Source organism: Hemitrygon akajei, chromosome 9 (assembly GCF_048418815.1).
Source record: "Hemitrygon akajei chromosome 9, sHemAka1.3, whole genome shotgun sequence".
In the NCBI taxonomy this organism is placed as follows: Eukaryota; Metazoa; Chordata; class Chondrichthyes; order Myliobatiformes; family Dasyatidae; genus Hemitrygon; species Hemitrygon akajei.
Window position 1 is genome coordinate 53231050 of NC_133132.1, and position 23253 is coordinate 53254302.

General features: G+C 39.8%; 1 protein-coding gene across 4 annotated transcripts in view; it reads right to left on the reverse strand.

Annotated features, from left to right (window-relative positions):
- Positions 1-6978: 6978 nt before the first annotated feature.
- rmdn2 (regulator of microtubule dynamics 2) overlaps positions 6979-23253 on the reverse strand; it is an 89971-nt gene continuing 73696 nt past the window's right edge. For 2 of the 4 annotated variants that reach the window (XM_073055999.1, XM_073055998.1), the window contains 4 exons: positions 15280-15378; positions 9068-9121; positions 8857-8934; positions 6979-7669 (listed from right to left, as the gene is read on the reverse strand). In XM_073055999.1, the coding sequence (XP_072912100.1) occupies positions 7616-7669; positions 8857-8934; positions 9068-9121; positions 15280-15378 (285 nt within the window). In that variant the 3' untranslated portion in view covers positions 6979-7615. The remainder of the gene's footprint in view (positions 7670-8856; positions 8935-9067; positions 9122-15279; positions 15379-23253) is intronic. The other 2 variants (XM_073056001.1, XM_073056000.1) reach the window with 1 other exon arrangement.

Genomic DNA, 23253 nt, shown 5'->3' on the forward strand with positions numbered 1-23253 from the left:
CAGTGAGGGAATACAGGTGCATAGCTCACTGAAAGGAGTTGCAAAAGTAGACAAGGTGATGAAGAAGGCGGTTAGCATGCTGGCCTTTATCAGTCAGTACACTGAACTACGGTGTAGAGGCATTATCCTGCAGTTATACAAGTTGTAAATGAGTCCGTGTTTGGAGTGTTGTGTACAGTTTTTGCTACACTCTTTTAGGAAATACATTGTCAAGCTGCAGAAGAGATTCACAAGGATACTGCCTGGACTACAAGCCTGGGTTATAGGGAGAGGTTGGCCATGTTGGATCTTTATTCCTGGAGTGCAGGAGAATGAAGGATGACCTCATAGAAGTTTATGAAATTATGAGGGGTATATAGACAAGGTAGATTGTCATAATCTGTTCCACAGAGTTGGGGAGTCCAAAACTAGAGGACACAGATAAGACAGGAGAGATTAAAAGAGTTCTGAGAGGTAATTTATTTACACCGAGTATGAAGGAGGGCATGATTGCAACATTTATGAAGGCATTTGGATAGGTACATGGAGGAGAGGTTATGGACTACACATTGACAACTGGCACTAGCAGTGAGGATACAGTGGGTAGCATGGACCAGTTGGGCTGAAGGGTCTGTTTTCATGCTGTATGATGCCAGTAGCAGGCTGAAGGGAAACAAAAGAGGAAAACAGAACATGTGAATGAATAATAAGGGAGGCAAGAACAGGAGCAAGCGTAGAGTAGCCGGAGTGTAAAAATGGTTTATCATAGTGTCAGAAGATCTTACTAATTACTGGGTCAAAGTTAAACTGTCCATTCAGCTTGCACAATATCCACTTAAAAGCTAGGATCATCCGCAGTCATAAAAATCAGACAAAAGAGGGACTTAGTGAGATTTCAGGAAAAAAAGGGCAAAGAATAAAACATTTTACAGTACAATGTATCATTAAAAAGTTACGAAGAGAAAACAAAGAGAGAGTTGTAGTAGTTATCAGTGATCATACAACAATACTACAAAAAAAATGCAGTTATAAGTAAGACCAAAAATTAGAATTCAGATAGAGGTAAAAAATAGTAACAAATCAAAGACACTAAAAGGCATAGTTTACAAGCCACTTGGTTAAGTTCGAAGAATGAGGGATGACCTCACTGAAATTTTCCAAACTGTTATCAGGTTTGACAGGATGAAAGTGGTAAGGATATTTACTGTGAATATTAGTCCCAGTGAGTAGTAGTAATAATAATATCCTGATAGTAATATCTGCAACTGGTATCATCTCAAAGGCACTACGCAATGGCATGAAACAATTAGGGCTACACAGTAATATCTATGTAAATCTTCAGAAAGCCACAAAACTAAACACCACTAGAATAGCCCAAAAGCTTTTGGCAATTGACAAATGTGTGTGCTTGGGGTATACCCATACCTCAGGTTTTACCAGCCTGAGCTGAGAAAAAGTAAATTACAATAAATATATAACAGCAGCTTACTTATAGAGCACTTTTCAAGGTATTTTACAATAAGTGAAAACATGAAAATAAAAGTCCAAAAGATGTTAGTTAAAAGCAAGGCTAAGTAAATAGGTTTAGAGCTGGTGTTTAAAAGTGTGAACCGAGTCTGCATCCCTTATAGTTTCAGGTATTGAGCTGACCTGGCAATTACCTTTTGAGGGAGACTGGTCTTAAATTTAACAGACTGACTGAAGACGATCTAAGAGCTTGAACAGGATTATAAAACAAAAGTGATTCTGTGACGTACTCCAGTCTGAAGAGCTTCAAAAACAAGTATGAGAGCTTTAAAATCAATTCTGAAAGAAACAGAAGCCACTGCAGAGTAGTCTGGATGGGAGTGATATACTTTCTCATCCTGGTTTTAGTTAAGTCTAGCAGCGGTATTCGGAATGAGCTGAAGTTTGTCAATAGATTGCTTTGGAAGGCCAGTAAAAAGTGCTTTGCAGTAATCTAGGCGATTTGATATAAAGATGTGAATAGTTTCCAAGCATCAATACATTACGGAAATGAACACACCTTTGAAATATCTAGTCACCTTCTTTATTTGGGATTTGAAATCCAAATCTGATTCAAGGATAACAGCCAAGCTTGTTCCTTCAGACTTTACAAGAGGAGCCAAGTTCTGAAGTCTATCAAGAAGTTTACCTCTTTTGGCTTGGGGACTAACTAAACGTATTTGTTTTATCTTCATTTAGTTTTAGGAAATAATTGCTCATCTATTTGTTTATTGCAGCCATACCAGAAATCAGAGAAGATAGGGTGTTATTGTCATCAAGTTCAACCGAGATATACATCTGCATAACTGTGAAATTCAAATTTATACTCTCTAATGATGTCTCCTAATCAGAGATGAGTATAAGGAGAAGAGCAGGTAACCAAGACAGCTTCCCTCAGCAATACCAAAAGGTATACTGTATTTTTTAGAAATATTGGTCTCCAAGACAGATTTTAAAAAATTCTCTCTAAGGTGCACTAAATATGTGAAACAAAATAGGCACTACCAAAGAGACCAACCCAGTTCTCAAGGCGATCTAGAAAAACGTTGCAGTTAAATATGTCAAAGGAGGCACTTAGATCTCGGAGAGTTAGAACTGGGACCCTGTTGGCCTAAGATCGCTGACAATTTTGATAAAGGCCAATTCTTTTCTGTGGTTTGCTCTAAAACCTGACTGAAACTTTTCTAGAATATTGTTCTCATTCAGAAAGTTGTTGAGTTGGTTGAAAATGACTAATTCAAGAACCTTGCCCAGGAAGGAAAGATTAGATATTAGATTAGATAAGATATTAAACCCCGGTCTCTGAATAAGTGGCAGGCTGTTTAAGTCTAGGATGAAGAAAAAGTTCTTCAAAGGATGAGAATCTTTATCTATCCTGAAGGGCTATGGAGACTTAAGTCAGGGACTTTATTTATAAACAGAGATCAATAGGTCTCCAGATATTCAAGGAATCAAGGAATGAGAGGATATTTCAGGAAAATGGCTTTCAGATGGATCATCTATAACAAACAGTGAAAGCTGGAAAAAACAGGCAAGTTGAGCAACATCTGCTGAAAGAGGAGTAGTCATGATTTTGGGAGTTTGACTTTTCAGAACTGAGCATTATTGTTTAAGAGTTGTGATCTTGATAAATGGGGAGGAGGCTCTAAAAGGGCAAACAGCATGCTCCTGCTTCTTATTTCATTTGTTCTTTTGTTAGAGTTGTAGGAATAATTACAGGACAATCAGGTGAAAAAGTAATAATAATAATAATACAATTATTCAACTATCCTGATATTAATTGAACCAGAAAAGTTAAAAAGGAATAGAGGAATGAAGTACTTGCATCAGTTTCAGAAATGCTTTCAGATAAGAGGTTAATAGGTAGGTAAATATAATAATACTTTTTATAATGTAACACAGCTTTTCCAGACATTATGAAACATTTCCCAGGAATTAATAAAAGTTAATGCCAGAGAACTTGCCAATAGCTGAAGTAATGTTTCTGTTTACAGAGGGGAATAGACTACGTCTAGAGAACTATGAACCGGTCAACTTAACCTGCTGATGGAAAATCTAAGGAATTCGTAGTAGAAAGTAACATCTAAAAATGAAAGGTATGATGAAAAATAATCAGCATGGATTTCAAAACAAAAATCTTACTTGGATAACCTTACTTAATTTTTTTTTGAGGAGGGTATAAATAAAATCCCAATAATACTGAACCTTTGGCTCTTTGGTGTTGTCAGACAGGTCAACTTTCCAGACTGTTGCATGTAACTCCTGCTAACATGCAGACATACTTCTATCTCACTTTTAAAAAATTTAACTGTGTAATTCTTTTTTTCAGTGAACTCAGTGGGTTTAAAGGGAAGAGGACATTGAATCTGATGAGTTACTGCCTGTAAGCTTCAAATCGCCTTAAATTTTCCTCACCCTAACTCTGGCTTTGGTTGCATGATTTCCTCCGCCGTGATCCTTCCTCACACTCTAGATCAATGCCGAACCACTGGAATTTCAGAACAATCACTTTTCCAAATTATCCATCAAAATGTAACTTGCTGAGAGTTTCTAAAAGCATTTTCGTCATGGGACTATTGCTAATCATAATCATTTGGAAGAAGAACATAACTTTTAAAATTGAGTTTGATATGAAATTGAGAGGAAGTCAGTGGGCGGAATAGTTAGCACTGCAACAACTTCTGTCCTACAACAGTGCCCAAGAAGAACGTGGTAACCTGCCTCAATGACTATCATCTGGTAGCACCTACATCCACTGTGATGAAGTGCTTTTCAGAAGTTGGTCATGAAGCATATTAACTCATGTATCAGGAGTGACTTGGATCTGCTCCAGTTTGCCTACTGTCACAATAGCTCAAACAACAGATGCCAATTTACTGACCCTTCACACCACTCTGGAACATCTGGACTGTGAAGATGTAAACATCAGGAAGTCCTTCATTTACTACAGCTCTGCATTCAATACCACCATTCTCTCAAAAGCAATCAATAAGCTCCAACAGCTAAGCCTCGGTAACTCTTTATGCAACTGGATCCTCGATTTTCTCAGTTACTGATCTCAGTCAGTACGGATTGGCAACATCTAAGTTAGCAGATGACAAGGTGGTGACAAATCAGCATATAGGAGAGAGATTGTAAATCTGGCTGAATGGTGCCACAATAAGAACCACTCACTCAACGTCAGCAAAACCAAAGAGCTACCAGAGGTCCATGAGCCAGTTCTATCAGGGGATTAGAGGTGGTGAGGTCAGTAACTTTAAATTCCTTACTGTTATCATAGTAGATGATTTGTCCTAGGACCAGCATGCAAGTGCCATTTTAAAGAAGGCTTGGCAATGCCTCTGTTTTTTTTTAGACACTGTGGAGTTTCGGCATGTCATTTAGAACTCTGGCAAACTTTTATAGATGCACAGTGGAGAGCATCCTGACAACAAGGCCTGGTATAGAAACACCAATGTCTAAGTATGGAAAAGCCTACAAAAAGTAGTGGCTCAGTCTATCACAGGAAAAACACTCTTCACCATTAAGCACACTGACACGAGAAAGCAGAATCAACCATCAAGAGCTCCCCACCACCCAGGCCGTGCTCTCTTCTCACTGCCACCATTGGGAAGGAGGTACGGTAGCCTTGGGTGCCACACCTCCAGGTTCAGGAACAGTTATTACTCTTCAACAATCAGGCCCTGAACCAGTGTGGATAACTTCACTCACCTGAGCACCCAACTGATCACTGACCACAACCTAAGGACTCATTTTCAAGGAGTCTACAATTCATGTTCTTGGTATTATTCATTTGAGATTTTTTTTGTTGTATTTGCAGTTTGACTTCCTTTGCACATTGTGTGTGGTTTTTTGTTGCTTCTATTGTATTTCTTTGTTCTATTGTGAATGCCTGCAAGAAAATGAATCTCAAGGTAGTATATGGTAACATGCAACTACTTTGATAATACATTTACTTTGAACTTGTAAGGAGGCCATAAATTTACAGAAAGGGCCAATGATAGCTAGATTTGTCATAGATAATTGTGAGGTAATACATAAAGGTAGGAGGAACAGGAAGACCATGTCACCCTAAAGATGAGAATCCAGGTGAGGTATAGGAACAAAGTGTGTAGTCTAAATGTATCAGTCATTGAAAGTTGTGTCATAGGCACTAAACATAATCAAACCAAGCATTAGCTTTTAGTTCTAGATGGGTTGAATTATGCAGATGTGACTATGCCAAAGATATATCAAGCTTTGGTTAGACCACATGGAGTAATACATATGGTTCTGAAAAGGGTGAAGGTTAATGAAGAAGATGCAGGGAATATTTACAAGGATTGCATCATAAACATAGTTATACATATCTAAAAAATGATATACAGTCAAGGTGATATCCTCTTGGGGAAAGGCTGAAAGGTGAACAAATAGTAGAGCTTAAAACGTAAATGGTTTTGATTGCGACAGTACGGAATGTTGTGCTGAGGAAAAAGCATGACAAGAGGCCACACATCTACAATGATCATCAGAAGATCGTACTGAGTCTGGAACAAACTTGGCCCAGAGTGTTGAGAATGTGGGTGAAGCAAATTAGTATGAATGATTTTACAGAAAACTGCACAAGCAGAAAAGAGGGTTAAACAGAAGCAGTTAGAGAAGGAGTGATGAGAAGAAGCTCTAATGAAGCAGAAATGTTGGCATAGTTTGAATGGGCAGAACGGATCATTTGTTTTATACACTTTACATAATTCTGTGTAACTGCATTCTAGTGTCATCGTGGTTAATATCCTTATTCAAATTCTATAATATAAATTAAAGCCAAATACAAAACATAGTTATCAACTTTCAAGGTGCTCAGCCTTAACAGGAAAATAATAAGGTGCATTCATTAGTGAGATATTGTAATACAAACCTCTCATAGCCAGAATCAGAATTAATGTCACTGGCATACAGTATGTCTTGGAATTTGTTGTTTGCTGCAGTACAGTGCAAAAGATAATAAAAGAAAACTATAAATCACAATAGGAAATATATGGTTTTTATCCCAGGATTTCAACAAGACAATTATTCTAAGAGCATGGTCACTTACAGCTTAGCTGCTAAAAAGTCAGCAGTGGAAGTAAGAAATATTTTGATGTAGTTTTTCTCTAAAAGGCTGGAGACAATAAAATTAGGATTATTTAGCTTTTGTTTAACATGTATTCACTTTTGAAGCATGTATCAGAGATGTACACAAAAAAATCAAAACCAAGTCAGCCATGGTGATGGGTGCACTCTCGTGAATTTGACTTCCCACAAACAATACATTTTATCATTTCTTATCATTGCTGAGTGCGGGCCAGTGGGACTAGGTGAGTGTAAGCGTCAGCACGGACTAGAAGGGCCGAGATGGCCTGTTTCCGTGCTGTAATTGTTATATGGTTATAATTATTTTAAGCAGGAGATGTGAAAATTAACTTGTGATGTTAAACTTGAATTTGAATTGTGTAGTAAAGAAACCTTCAAAGTCTCTCTCCTGTACACACAGTTTTATTGTTTGTAACATGGAAAACAGAAATTTTGGAACCAGTGAAATCTTTATTAATTTTTGTAAAAATTGATTAAATATTTATACACTTTAAGACACTATTGTAAATCAAAGTAATTCTTTTGAAATCAATTATATAATTTCATATTTATGTTCTTTCAATCAAAATAAAAAAGCAAGCTGATATTTAGACTTTTTCTTACTTTGGACCTCTAGTAACATTTATAGAAAAAGGCAAGTAATGGCGTCTGCAAATTATTAAAAAATCTCACAGATGTTAAAGATATTATAGATATATTAGAGTAATTATGGAAATTCTACAGTAAATACAATTAAAATTATTTTTAAATATAGTGCATAATTAAAAAAAAAATTTTAACTGTTATACCATGGATACTTTCACTTTTGTGCCTTAACAGATTAAGGTTAGGATCAACAAATTTAGTACGATTCAATAAATAAATCTATAAAGCAAAATTCAGTGCCAGTCAAAAGTAGTGATCCTCAGTGCTGGTTTTCGAATGCAACAATTATGTCCCTTTCCTCAAAGAAAAATTATAGTGCAGTTATATCATTCAAACATTTAAACCATTTTCAGAATTGTATTCAAAGGAATAAAACTCATTGCTTGAGGACAGAGAGAAGGCTTTCGAATTCTTCTTGAAGTTCTTGTTCCTGAGGAGAAGGAAAGGAAATACCCATGAGGATATTCTAGAAATTCCACTTTCTGTCAACTGGTACTTTTATACCTGCTTCTCCTAATATTAAATTTTGCCAATCACCCTTATATGTTAGGAATTTAAGGAGTGGAATTGAAGCAATACTGTGGTAAGTAAGAGAGGGAGCATGCTGAAAGGTCTTAAGGAGTTATAATTAACAAGAAAATTATCTGAAATAGAAGCTGAAAGTAGAGTTATTTTCAAGAGTCTAGGGAACTGAGAGTATGTTGAGGTATGATATGGAAAGATAATAAAAAGCACTGAGCATCAAATTACATACATCATTAACATAAAAAGTTCAAAAGCTTCCAAATTTCTGCAGAGGTTTTGGAAATATATATTGGAAGGAACATTGAATACCACACACTTGCTATGCATTGTGAAGGAGTAGGTAGGGGTTTTATTAAGGCCTTAGTAAACAATGTGAACCAAATGCTTAGTTATACTGATCAATAAAAATTATACTTTAAATAATTAGAAGCTGCCACATTAAAATTGAACACTGCCTTCATCAAATTTTTCTGTTGATGACAAAGGGGAAATTTTCAAGGCATGAAAACAATGGAGTTCAGCGAGAGCCTCTCTCTCTGCTCCCAACCTACTATTTCTTCGACCCTGAAACTTTTGGACAGTCTGGTTCTCTTTCTCTCTCTTTTTCCCCCCCTCACTATAATCTCCCCCCAGCCCTACCTTTCTTTCTCTTTTATTTCCCATAATTCTCCACATTCCCCCTAGCCCATTTCCCTCCAACCTATCACTTCCTAGCTCTCTCCTTTATCCCTCCTCCCACTTCTTAACCCCCTTGACCACCCCATGTTACTTCACTCCTGATGAAGGGTTTTGGCCCGAAATGTCGTCACTACCTCCTCCCATAGATGCTGCCTGGCCTGCTGAGTTCTGCCAGCATTTTGTGTTTTTATTTATTTCCAGCATCTGCAGATTCACTCATGTTGCCCAGGAATTAATCAGTTCTTGATTAGTACGGATCATCTGTGTCACAAAGCACACCATAAACAACCTCAGATCAACTTTGGCTTGCAAAATATAATTAGAGTCAGTTCATGTATTCTTACAATGCTTCATGTATATACAGGAAAAGGTTAAACTGCTTATTTTAACGGCATTAATTTTAATATCTAGTACCTCTACGGCATCAGGAAAGGAAGCAGCCATGTCACACCACGTTTGTGCATTAGTGTTCTGTCCGAGTTCTTTATAACACTGAAAGTAAAACACAGGGAGGATGTGCAATGGATCACAAGCAGCGTTGGCCATCAGAACGCACACATAGTTGGGAAATTTTAAACAGATCTATAATTATACTTCGATGAAATAAGAAAAATTTAGCACCTACCTTTGTCAAATAAATACAGTTAGCTTTGGAATATCTTGGGTGTATTTCCTCTACCTAGAAAATTCAAGACCAAACACATTTACATAAAATTTAAACAGAAAAAGGAATAGTTAATTTGAAAAATGAACAATGAGAATCCACTAGAAAGACTAATAAATTGACCAGCAGATATCTCATACTGATGCCTATGTATCGGAGATAGCTGGGCTGTATGCAGTACAGATTTCTATTATCTCATTAATGGCAGCTATGCTTTCAGCTGCCTAGGCTTTATCTCTTTCAAAATCTCTGTCATTACCTCTCTTCCTTCTTTCAATCACCCCTTTTCCTCAATTACAGATGTCGTGGATTGTCTTAATGATAACTTATGTGGGTTAATTTTTTGTTTGATGACTTCTCTATGAACAGCTTTGTAATGTTGCTAGTGCTGAATGGGTGAGAGGGATGGGTAAGAGTTTAAACTAGAGTTGCAAGGGGATAGGAACCAGAGCACCAGACCAGATAGTAGAGTGGTTGTGGAGCAAGATGTTGTTAAGCCTATATACAAAGTAAGAAATCAAAAGATCGAGCATGGTGGGACTAATATCCTGAGCTGCATATACTTCATGCAAGCACTATTGTTGGAAAGGCGGATGAGCTTAGGGCATGGATCTGCCGGTGGAATTATGACATTGTAGCACTAGTGAGACTTGGTTACAGGAGGGGCAGAACAGGCCTCTCAATGTTCTGGGGATCTGTAGCTTTAGACATGATAGGGGGCATTAAAAGGGGAGGGGTGGCATTATTAGTCAGGAAAAATGTCACAACAGTGCTCAGTCAGGACAGACTGAAGATCTTGTCTAGTGAGACTTTATAGGTAGAATTGAGGACTAAGAAAGGTATGGCCATGTTCATAGGATTATATCATAGACCACTCAATAGCCCACGGGATTTAGAGGAGCAAATTTGTAGCAAGATCGCAGACTGTTGTAAGAAACGTAAGGTTGTGATAGTAAACACAAAGTACACTGCAGATGCTGTGGTCAAATCAAGACGCACAAACAAGCTGGATGAACTCAGCAGGTCGGGCAGCATCCGTTTAAAGGAGCAGTCAACGTTTCGGGCCGAGACCCTTCATCAGGACTGAAGGAGGAGGGGGCAGGGGCCCTATAAAAAGGTGGGGGGGAGGGTGGAAGGTGCCAGGTGAAAAACCAATCAGAGGAAAGATCAAGGGGTGGGGGAGGGGAAGTGGGGAGGGGATAGGCCGGAGAGGTGAAGAAGGAATGAAAGGGGAAAGCACTATGGGTAGTAGAAGAAGGCGGAGTCATTAAAGAGGTGGAGGGTACCCAGACCATCATATACCGTCAGGGTAGCCTCTAGCCCCTTGGTATGAACTGGAGGAGCGACACCTCATATACCGTCTGGGTAGTCTCCAGCCCCTTCGTATGAACATCGAATTCTCCAACTTCCGGTAATTCCCTCCCTCTCCCTTCCACCATCCCACTTTCACTCTGCCTCCTCTTCTAGTTGCCTATCACCTCTCTCACCTCTTCCACCCTCCCCCCACCTTCTTTATAGGGCCCCTGCCCCCTCCTCCTTCAGTCCTGATGAAGGGTCTCGGCCCGAAATGTTGACTGCTTCTTTCAACGGATGCTGCCCGACCTGCTGAGTTCCTCCAGCTTGTTTGTATGTCTCAGGTTGTGATAGTAGCTGATTTTAACTTTCCACATATTAATTGGGACTCCCATATTGTAAAAGGACTGGATGGGAAAGAGTTTGTCAAATGTGTTCAGGAAACATCCTTAATCAGTACATAGAATCCCAACCAGAGAGAGATCGGTACCAGATCTCCTATTAGGGAATGAGGGCAAGTGACAGAAGTTTGTGTGGGGGATCACTTTGCATCCCGTGATCATAACGTCATTAGTTTCAAGGTTCTAAATTGGAGAAATTGGAGTGTGTATGTTCCTGTCACAATAAAAGGCAAGGTTACAAGTTTTAGGGAACCTTGATTTTTAAGAGATATTGAGAACCTGGCTACGAAAAAGGAGGTGATGCACAGCAGGTAGTAACGAATGAGGTATTTGAGGAGTATGAGAAATGCAAGAGGATACTAGAGGAGGAAATCTGGAAGGATAAATGAAGACATAAGGTTGCTCTAGCAGACAAGGTGAAGGAGAACACCAAGGGTTTATGTTAAGAGCAAAATGAGAGCAATGGACTAAATGGTCCTCTAGATCATCAGAATGGTAATCTATATGTGGAGTCGAAAGAGATGGGGGAGTTCTTACAAGGATTTTTGCATCAGTTTTTATTCCAGAGATGGATGCAGAGTTTATAGACCTGAGGCAATGTAGCAGTGAGGTCATGGACCCCATTCAGCTTACTGAGGAGGACATGTTTGCTGCCTTGAGGCAAATTAGGGTGGATAAGTCCCCGGGGTCTGACAATATACTCTCTTGGGCCCTGTGGGAAGCTGGAAAAGAAATTGTACGGGTCCTAGCAGAGATATTTAAAACATCCTTAGCAATAGTGAGGTGCCGGAGTATGGGAAGATAGCTAATGTTGTTCTGTTGTTTAGGAAAAGCTCTAAGAATAAGCTAGGAAATTAGAGATGATTGAGCCTGACACCAGCAGTGGGAAAGTTACTGGAAGGTACTCTAAGGGACTGGACATTAAATATTTGGAAAGACAAGGACTGATTAGGAATAGTCAACATGGCTTTGTGCAAAGTACATCATGTCTAAACAATCTTAGAGTTTTTCCTGGAAATTACTTGGAATGTTGATGAAGGCAAGGCAGTGGAGGTTGTTTACATGAATATTAGCGAGGCCTTTGACAAGGTCCTGCATGGGAGGTTGGTCAAGAAGGTTCAGTCGCTTGGCTTTCAAGAGGAGTTTGTAAACTGGATCAGACATTGGCTTCACAGAAAAGGCAGAGTGGTAGTAGATAACTGGCTCTCTGAGCGGAGGCCTGTGATTAGTGCTGTGCTGCAGGGATTGGTGTTGGGTCCATTGTTGTTTGTCATCTATATCAACAATCTGGATGAATAATGTGGCAAACTGCATCAGCAAAGATTGGGGGTGTAGTGGACAGCAAGGAAGGCCATCAAAACTTGCAGCAGGATCTCGACCAGCTGGAAAAATGGGCTGAAAAATAGCAAATGGAATTCAATGCAGGGAAGTGTGAGGTGTTGCACTTTGTAAGGACCAACCAGGGCATAACTTATACTTTGAGTGGTAGGGCACTGAGGAGTGCAGTAGAACATAGGGATTTGGGAATACAGGTCCATAATTCACTGTAAGTGGCATCACAGGTAGATAGGGTCATAAAGAAAGCATCTGGCACATTGTCCTTCATAGATCAATGTACTGAGTACAGGAGTTGGGATGTTATGTTGAAGTTGTATAAGACATTGGTGAGGCCTAATTTGGAGTATTATGAACAGTTTTGGTCACTTACCTACAAGAAAGATGTAAATATGATTGAAAGAGTGCAGAGAAAATACAGAAGGATGTTGCCAGGACTTGAGAACCTGAGTTATAAGGAAAGGTTGGATAGGTTAGAACTTTAATCCCTAGAAAGTAGAAAACTGAGGATGGATTTTACAGAGGTTTGCTAAGTTATGAGGGGTATAGATAGGGGAATGCAAGCAGGTTTTTCTCCCTACTGAGGCTGAGTGGGACTATGCTACATCAACAACTGCACTGGTGCTGCTTCCTGCACCCATGCCGAGTTCGTCAACTTCATCAACTTTGCCTCCAATGTCCACCCTGCCCTCAAACTTAACTGGTCCATTTCCAATATCTCCCTCCCCTTTCTTGATCTTCCTGTCTCTAACTCTGGAGATAGTTTATTTACTGATATTTTTTATAAACCCACTGATTCTCACAGACTATACCTCTTCCCACCCTGGCACTTGTAAAAATGCTAACTCCTCTCAATTCCTCTGTCTTCACCACATCTGCTCTCAGGATGAGGCTTTTCATTTCAGAATGAATGAGATGTCCTCCTCCTTCAAAGAAAGAGGCTTCCCTTCCTCCACCATCCATGCTGCCCTGACCCACGTTTTTTTCCATTTTGTGCATGTCTGCCCTTACACCATCCTTGAAATAAATGCTAACATTGCATTTGCCTTCTTAACCTTTTGGGAGTCTTGCACTAGGACTCCTAAGTCCGTCTGCACCTCTGATGTTTGAACCTTTTCCCCATTTAGGTAATAGTCTGTTCTGTTGCTCCTTTTACCAAGTTGCATTATCATACATTTCCCAACACTGTATGCCATCTGTCACTTTTTGCCCATTCTTCCAATTTGTCCAAGTCCTGCTGTAGTCGCATTGCTTCTTCAGGACTACCTACAACTCCTTCATCTTCGTATCATCTAGAAGCTTTGCCACAAAGCCATCACTTCCATTATCTAAATCATTTTGAAACAATGTGAAAAGTAGTGGTCCCAATATTGACACCTCAGGAACACCATTAGTTACTGGCAGCCAACCAGAACAGGTCCCCTTTATTCCCACTCGCTGCCTCCTGCCTGTCAGCCATTCCTCTATCCATGCTACTGTCTTTCCTGTAATGCTATAGGATCTTATCTTGTTAAGTAGCCTCCATGTGTGGCACCTTATCAAATGCCTTCTGAAGATCCAAATAAATGATATCTACTGACTCTCCTTTGTCCACTCTGCTTGTTACTTCCTTGAAGAACTTTAACAGATTTGTCAGGCAAGATTTCCCTTCACAGAAACTATGCTGAATTTGACTTATTTTATCATCAGTCTCCAAGAACGCCTAAACCTCATTCTTAATAATAGACCCCAACACTTTCCCAACCACTGAGGTTAGGCTAACTGGCCTATAATTTCCTTTCTTTTGCCTTCCTCCCTTCTTAAAGAGTGAAATCTGCAATCTTTCAGTCCTCCGGAACCATGCCAGAATCAAGTGATTCTTGAAAGATCATGACCAACACATCCGTTATCTCTTCTGCAACCTCTCTCAGGACTCTGGGATATAGTCCATCTGGTCCAGATGACTTATCCACCTTACAACCTTTGAGTGTGCCTAGCACTTTTCCTTTGTAGTAGCAATGGCACTCAATCCTGCTCCCTGACACTTACGGACCTCTGGTACACTGCTAATGTCCTCCACAGTGAAGACTGATGTAAAATACCCATTAAGTTCATCTGCCATTTTGTTTGCCTGGCCTGCCAAGTTCTTCCAGCATTTTGTGTGTATTACTACAACTAGAGACCATGGATTTAGGGTAAAAGGCAAAATGTTTAAGGGAAACATGAGGGGAAACTTCTTCACTTAAGAGGGCGGTGAGAGTGTGGAACAAATTGCCAGTACAAATGGTGGATGTGAAGTCGATTTCAACATTTAAGAGAAATTTGGATAGGTACATGGATGAGAGGGGTATGGATGACTATGGTCTAGGTACAGTTAGATGGGACTAGGCATTTTAATGGTTCAGTACATACTAGGTAGACTGAAGGGTCTATTTCTGTACTGTAGTGCTCTATGACTTTATGTTCTATCTTCAATATTTAAATATGGTATATTCTATTAGTTCTGATGAATATCTGCAAATGATGTCAGCTTGAATTATATAGACCATTAACTGTAAAACTATGGTTTCAGAGTAAGTGAAACCAATTATCAAGTTCAAGTTTACTGTTGACAAGGCACATATACAGTGGCATAGATGCCTAAAAATTAGCCTTTTGCAAAAGCAGCACACAAGATGAGGACAATCATAAATTAACATAAATGATATGTAACTTGCACAACAATGACACTACTGCCAGAAAGCATTGGTACAAGCAAGTACAAGTAACTATATGAAGAACATAATTTCACTAATGGCTGGAACCATCAGCCCCAGAGAATGTTAAAAATGAAACAATGAGCTAGTGAGTCCAATAGTTGACAAAAATCTTTTGTTAAATGCCCATTTTTTGCCTTGTATTGTTACATTTAGAACAACTGAACAAAGTCCTGTAGCTCTTGTTGGAATGTGCATTTGGGGACTGGGTCAGGGACAATAAAAACCCAAAACTAAAATTGCAGATATTGATACACAAAGCATAGGCATTTCAATTTATCTTGCTGTCTCTATCAATCAATCCCAGTCTTCATCATTGACTAATACAAGTAATACATTCTCCAGTATAAATGAGCAACCCAAATTGCTCGTAGGATACCGAAAATTGAGTAACTCGTTGGTTTATTACCTTGAGAAAACATTGCAAAGCATCTTGTACTGTTGAATTTGGTGGCTCTCCAAACAAGGCCGTAGCTACTTTTCTTTCAATCCATGTCAACTGAGAAGCCTGCAAACCAAGCAACTCAACTCTTATAAAGACAAGCATTGAAATCAAATATTAATATTAATTTTGGAATCAGCTTACAACAACTCTATTTATATTGAACCCTTGACAGAGAAAACCTTTTAAAATTCATTATACAGAAGTAAAACATGAGACCACACCAATATCCAGACAGATGTTATGCTGACTGACAAAAAGCTTGGTCAAGGAGGCACTTTTCATGGTACGTCTTTGAGAAACGGAAGCCTAGAGGCTAACAAAGTCGTAGGTAACTCTACAGCTTAATGTCTTGCCAACCAAACAAATGCTGGGCAAGAGTGGAGCAATAAATCAGATCTGTTAGGGGACAAGTGTGAGGTGTTGCACTTTGGGAGCTGCATGGTATGTCTTGCACAGTGAACAGCAGGACACCGAGGACGGTGGTAGAACAAAGATCTGGGAATACGGATGCACAATTCCTTGAAAGTGGCGTCACAGGTAGATAGCATTGTAAAAAGAGCCTTTGGCATGTTGGCCTTCATGAATTGAGGTACTGAGTACAGGACTTGGAATGTTATGTTGAAGTTGCATAAGAGGTTGGTGAGGCTGAATTAGTTGGAGTATGTTGTGTACAGTTCTGATCACCTACCTACAAGAAAGATGTAAATAAGACTGAAAGAGTACTGAGAAAATTGACAATAATGTTTTGGGACTTGAGGACCTGAGTTATAGGGAAAGATTAGGATTTATTCCTGGGAGCATAGGAGAATGAGGGGAGATTTGATAGAGGTATACAAAATTATGAGTATAGATATTATGAGGTGCATAGACTTTTTCCTCTCAGGTTGGGTGAGACCAGAACTAGAGGTCCTTGGTTTAGGGTGAAAGGTGAGATATTTAAGAGGAAACTGAGGAGGAACTTCTTCACTCCAAGGGTGGCGTGAGTACGGAATGAACTGCCACTGAAGTGGTGAATGCAGGTTCAATTGCAACATTTAAGAAAAGTTTGGATAGATACATAAATGGAGGGGTGTGGTGCGGTTCAATGGGACTAGGCATAATAGTTCAGCACTCAGTGATACTATTCGAATTGCAAGTCAAGATATCTGGCAGAGTTTTATTACTGGAGTAGTAAATTAATCTATTGGAAGATTTGAAAACAAAAATCAAAAGAACATTTATAAGTGAGCACAGGTAATGGTCCTGGTGCAAATAATAACACAGGTAACAGTCTATTGGATGATCGCAGACTTATGGAGAGTAAAATGGGTGTGTGATCTACAGTGTGTTATAATTATGGGTCACCTTTGCCACTTTCCAAACTGAAGGAACTGTTCCATAAACTCCAGCATTTTGGAAGAATGTCAGCAAATTTATCCACTGTTTCCAAGGCTATCTTTAGGGTGGAGATTATCAGGCCCTATGGATGTACTGGCTTTCTGCATCATTATTTTTTCTAGTACTTTTTATGTTTATACTAATTGCCTTTAATTCTTCGTATAAAGACTCTTAGCTTTCTCACAACATCCATCATCAAGGACTCTCACACCCAGGCCATGCTCCCTTCTTGCTACTACCATCAGTCTGGAGGTATAGAAGCCTTAGGTCCCACACAACCAGGAACAGTTAGTACCCTACCACTCTCAGGTTCCTGAACTGTGGATAACTTCGTTCACCTCAACTCCGAACTGATTCCACAACCTACAGAATCACTTTCAAGGACGCTACATCTCATGTTCTCATTATTATTTATGTCCGCAATTTGCCTTCATATGCACAATAGTTGTTTTGCCAGTCTTTATGTACAGTTTTCCACAAAATAAGTAGTATTTCTTTATTTTCCTGTAAACATCTGCAAGAAAATTAATCTCAGTTAGATAATAAATTTACTTTGACTTTTCAAACATTGTACACACTGATCTGCTACTTAGTGCCAATAACAAGTGAAATGTTTAAATTGCTGATATGACTTTCAGAGCATATCCATGATGTGGATGTTTAAGAGAATAATGAAAAGAAACCATTCCTGGGAAAATAATTTATCTATAAGAGGCTTTGTGTGAGTCTGCCAAAGGAGGAGCTGATACAGCCAGTCTGATGAATGACTTCATTGTCAATTTCAAAGTTGTGCAAGGGAACACAAATGAGGTATAAGAATATGTCAAAAATTATAATTGATAGTTTTACTATCATACCCTTGGAGCTACTATTGGGATGGCCTGAAACAGACTGCATAATGCAGGGTCGTGCATTTCCATTACAATTTAGAGATACTCACTTTCAGTGCAACTTAAAATAAATTGTCACTAGACACCGCTTGTGTTCCCCCATCAATATGATACAGAGCCAATAATTTTGTGTTTTTGGGCATTGGATAAGAACATACGTAATTAGGAGTAGTATGTCACCAGGCACCTTAAGTCTGCCTCAACATTCTAAAACATCATGGTTGATCTATGTTGGCCTCAACTCCTCTACCTGAGGAAATCTGCAGATGCTGGAATATCAAACAACACACACAAAATGCTGGTGGAACACAGCAAGCCAGGCAGCATCTATAGGAAGAAGCACTGACGAAGTGCCTCGGCCCAAAATGTTGACAGTGCGTCTTCCTATAGATGCTGCCTGGCCTGCTGCGTTCCACCAGCATTTTGTGTGTGTAACTCCTCTACCTTGTTGATTACCCAAAACCCTCAATTCCTTGACCACTTTAATTTCCATCTTAAATGATTGAAATGATGTGGTCTCCACTACCTTGGTGGGGGTGGGGGCAGAGAATTCCAGAGCATCTCTACACTCAGAGAAGAAATCTTTATGCACTTCAAATTGAGCAGCCACTTAGTTTGTAATTATGTCTCCTAGTTTATGACTTTCAACATCTATGTTATGGTAAAAACATTTCAACATCTATGCCATTGATCCCCTTTCAGATTTTATATATTTGAGTAAGGTCATTATCCATTCTTCTAAATTTACTTTGGACTGCCTCCAAATTCAAAGTCCTTCTTCAGTTAAGGGAACCAAAACCGTGTACAGTTTTCCATCCATGGTCCAAGCATCACTTCTACAACTGTAACAAGACCTCTCAGTTTTTAAATTCTAAAACCTTCCAACAAAGGCCTTTTACCTGACAAAAGGAGATCGTGCTAACAATCAACACTACCAATAGTGGCGTCCTTTAGACAGTTGACAATTCTACTTCTTTTATATCTTCTTTTTTCAAATATAATTCTACTACTGGTTGAACCTGTGATTTACATTTTGATGGTGCGTTTAGCGAATCTGGCTCTTTGCTGTCTCCGAGGGAGTTCAGTGGGGTTTGGAGCAGGGTGTGATTACTGGAGGCGGGGCGAGAGCTACTGCCAGAGGAAGGTGCCTGTGTTTGATTGGTCTCTCTTCCTCTCACTCGATGCTGCCGGAACCTTGGATTTTGGGGAAAGTTTAATCGATGTGGATTGGATTCTGTAGTTCATGTTATGATGTGTTTCTGGTTATTTTTTAAAATTGCTATTTTGTGCAATTTTGATCAGGGTGGACTGGCTCCGCGGCCTGCAGTCAATGAATGACACGGCGCTAAATTGAACTGAACTGTGGTTTGAAGTTTTCTATTCTTTGTTTTTCACAGATTTTTTGCAATTTATGCAATATGTTTGCATGTAGGGTGCTTGCCATTTTCTTTGAATGGATTCTATGGTGTTATTTGTTTTGAGGCTGTGTGTGGGAAGATGAATCTCAGGGTTGTATACTGCATACATACTTTAATAAATTTAGTTTGAATCTTCGGTCGTACAGTTCTCTCCCAGTTCACAGGGTAACTGAATATCTAAAAATATTTTTTTGTATTCTCTTTTACTGTTTTCATGCTCTTTCTGCTTTCTCTTTTTTAAAAAATTCCCCTCATCATTCCATAATGAGTGTGGCTCCCACTTCTGTTCCTGCTCAACAAGTTTCATCCCCACTGTTATCAGACTCCTGAACCTCTTTCAGATCTCCCTCCCGGTGATGTGAAGCTGATGTGATCACAAAGGCTAATGCTGACATTTTCTGCTTATAAGAATGAATGAATTCAGCTTTGTGTTTGGGATGTAGCTGGCAGTACAATGCTAAAACAAACCTTTGTACTAGATCATTCACCCTTGACTTCACCGTATCTAAAAGACCGTCATACCCTCCGCAGCCTGTCCTAGTGAATTTTCTAAGCACTGGGTTTGGGCTAAGGGAATGGCATGGATTGTATACCACTGTCCTGACTGGCCCACTCATTTTGAAGTTAAGAATCTAGGTTCTGGGCACTCCATTTGGAGGAATTATCATCCTCATGGTTACTACTATTCTGTGTGTTTCAATGGGATTGCCTCTCATTAAGCATCATTGACTGATACTTTTGCACCCCCTCCTCTTGTGTCCATGAGTATTCATACTAATCCCATTTACCTTCACATAGTTCCTATCCTTTTATGCCTTGGCAGTTCAAATATTTGTCTAGATAGTTATCACTGACTCAAGTGCTAGATCTCTATAACCCTCAAAGGCTAAAAGAGACAGATAAATGGATGACTGTCACGAGAGGGAAGGGAGAATGTCATATAATAGAGAGCACCCCTGTGGCAGTTCCCATAAACAATAAGTACTCCATTTTGAGTACTGTTGGGGAGGGGAATGACCTACCTGGGGGAAGCAACAGAGGTCGTGCCTCTGGCACTGAGATCTGGTCCTGTAGCTCAGAAGGGTAGGGAACTGAAGAGGATGGCAACAGTTATAAGGGACTCTATAGTCAGGGGGACAGATAGGCGATTCCGTGGATGCAAAAAGGAAACACAGATGGTAGTTTGCCTCCCAGGTCCCAGGGTCTGGGATGTTTCTGAATGTGTCCATAATATCCTGAAAAGGGAGGATGAGCAGCCAGAAGTCGTGTTAGATACTGGTACCAACGACTTGGTAGAAAAAGGGAGGAGGTCCTGAAAAAAGAATATAGGGGGTTAGGAAGGAAGCAGAGAAGCAGGACCTCAAAAGTAGTAATCTCAGGATTCCTGTCATGCCAAGTGATGGTGAGGATAGGAATAGAGTAAGGTGGCAGATAAATGCACGGCTGAAGAATTGGAGCAGGGGCAGGGATTCAGATTTCAGCATAGGCTGTGGTGTGGCTCTGTTGGTAAAAGATGGAATTACATCTTTAGAAAGAGGTGACATAGGGTCAGAGAATATTGATTCTTTGTGGATGGAGTTAAGAAACTGAGAGGGCAAAAAAAAAACATATGGGAATCATATATAGGCCTCCAAATAGTAGCCAAGATGTGAGGTTGAGATTGCAAAGAAAGCTGGAAAAGGCATGTAATAAGGGTAATGACACAACTGTAATGGGGACTGCAATATGCAAGGGGATTGGGAAAATCAAGTTGGTGTCGGATCACAAGAGAGGGAATTTGTTGAATGCCTACGAGATGGGTTTTTAGAGCAGCTTATACTTGAGCCTACATGGGGAAAGGCTATCTTAGAGTGGGTGTGATGTAATAACCCACTTCTTATTAGGGAGCTTAATGTAAAGGAAGCCTTAGAAGGCAATGGTCATAACGATTGAATTCATACTACAATTTGAGAGGGAGAAGCATAAGTCACATGTATCAGTATTGTTAATGGAATAAAGGGAATTACAGAGGCATGAGAGAGGAGCTTGTCCAGGTGGATTGAAGAAGGATACTGGTGGAGATGACGGCAGAGCAGAGATGGCTGAAGTTTCTGGGAATAGTTCACAAGGCGCAGGATAGATATGTCCCACAGAGGAAGAAGTTCTCAAATGGCAAGGGTAGGCAATTGTGGCTGACAAGGGAAGTTAAGGTCTGCATAATCCAATGAAAGGACATATAAGGTAATGGAAAGGTGGATAATTGGGAAGATTTTAAAATCCAACAAAAGGCAACTAAGAAAGCTATAAGGGAAAAGATGATATATGAGGGCAGAGTAGCCAATAATATAAAGCAGGATACTAAAAGTCCTTTTTCAGTTATGTAATGAGTATAAAGGAGGTGAGAGTTGATATTGGACCACTGGAAAATGTTTCTGGTGATGTAGTAATGGGGGACAAAGAAATGGCAGATGAACTTAATGGATACTTTGCATCAGTCTTCACTGTGGAAGACTTAGCAGTGTGCCAGAGGTCTGTGAGTGTCAGGGAGCAGGAGTGACTGCCATTGCTATTACAAAGGAAAAAGTACTAGGCAAACTCAAAGGTCTTAAGGTGGATAAGTCACCTGGACTACATCCCAGAGTCCTGAGAGAGGTTGCTGAAAAGGTAACAGATGCATTGGTCGTCATCTTTCATGAATCACTTGACTCTGGCAATGGTCCCAGAGGATGGTAAGATTGCAAATGTCACTCCGCTCTTGAATAAGGGAGGAAGGAAAAAGAAGGAAATTATAGGGCAGTTAGCCTAACCTCAGTGGTTGGGAAAGTGTTGGAGCCTATTATTAAGGATGAGATTCTGGAATACTTGGAGTCTGATCATCAATAGTGAAAGTCAGCATGGTTTCTGTGAAGGGAAATCTTGCCTGACAAATCTATTAAACTTCTTCGAGGAAGTAACAAGCAGGGTGGACAGAGGAGAGGCAGTGGATGTCATTTACTTGGATTTTCAGAAGGCATTTGATAAGGTGCTACACATGAGGCTGCTTAAGAAAATAAAATTCTATGGTGTTACAGGAAAGATACTGGCATGGTTAGAGGAATGGCTGACGGACAGGAGGCAGCCAGTGGGAATAAAAGGGGCCTTTTCTAGTTGTCTGCCAATGACTAGTGGTTTTCCTCAGGAGTCGGTGTTGGGGCCGCTACTTTTCAGGTTGTTTGTCAGTGATCTGGATAATGAAAATGATGGCTTTTGTGGCAAAGTTTACAGATTACATGAAGATGGGTGGAGGGGTAGGTAGTGCTGAGGAAGCAATGGAATTGCAGCATGATTTAGACAAATTGTAAGAATGGGTGAAAAAAGAAGCAGATGGAATAGTGTTGGGAAATGTACGATAATACATTTTGTTAAAAGGAACAATAGAACGCACTATTATCTAAATGGGGAGAAGGCTCAAACATCAGAGGTGCAGAGGGACTTTGGAGTCATCGTGCAAGACTCCCAGAAGGTTAATTTACGGGTTGAGTTTGTGGTAAAGAAGACAAATGCAATGTTGACATTTATTTCAACGGGAATAGAATATAAAAACAAGGAGATAATTTCTGAGCCTTTATAAGACACTAGTCAAGCCGTAATTGGAGTATTGTCAACGGTTTTGGGCCTCATATCTCAGAAAGGATGTGTTGTTTTTGGAGTGAGACCAGAGGAGACTCATGAGGATGATTCCAGGAATGAAGGGATTAACATATGTGGAGTGTTTGGCAGCTTTGGGCTTGTACTGACTGGAATTTAGAAGAATGTGTGGGAAATGTCATTGAAACCTACAGAATGTTGAAAGGACTAGATAGGGTGGATGTGGAGAAGATGTTTCCTATGGTGGGGGTACCCAGAACTAAAGGACACAGCCTCAAAATACAGGGGTGACTTTTTAGAACAGAGGTAAGGAGGATTTTTTTTTAGCCAGAAAGTAGAGAATCTGTGGAATGCTCTGCCACAGACTGCAGTGGAGGCCAAATCCATGGGTGTATTTCTGATGGAAATTGATCGGTTCCTGATTGGTCAGGGCATCAAAGGATATGCCGAGAAGGCAGGGGTATGGGGTTGAGCAGATCCAGGATCAGCCATGATGGAATGGCAGAGCAGACTCGATGGGCTGAATGGCCTAATTCTGCTCCTATGTCTTATGGTCTTATAGCGTCTAAGCTAAATATATTCATCGTTAAATGAAGAGATCTAAAGTTTCTGAAGAGGCCTATACGTGAGTTCACAAGAAAAGTTCC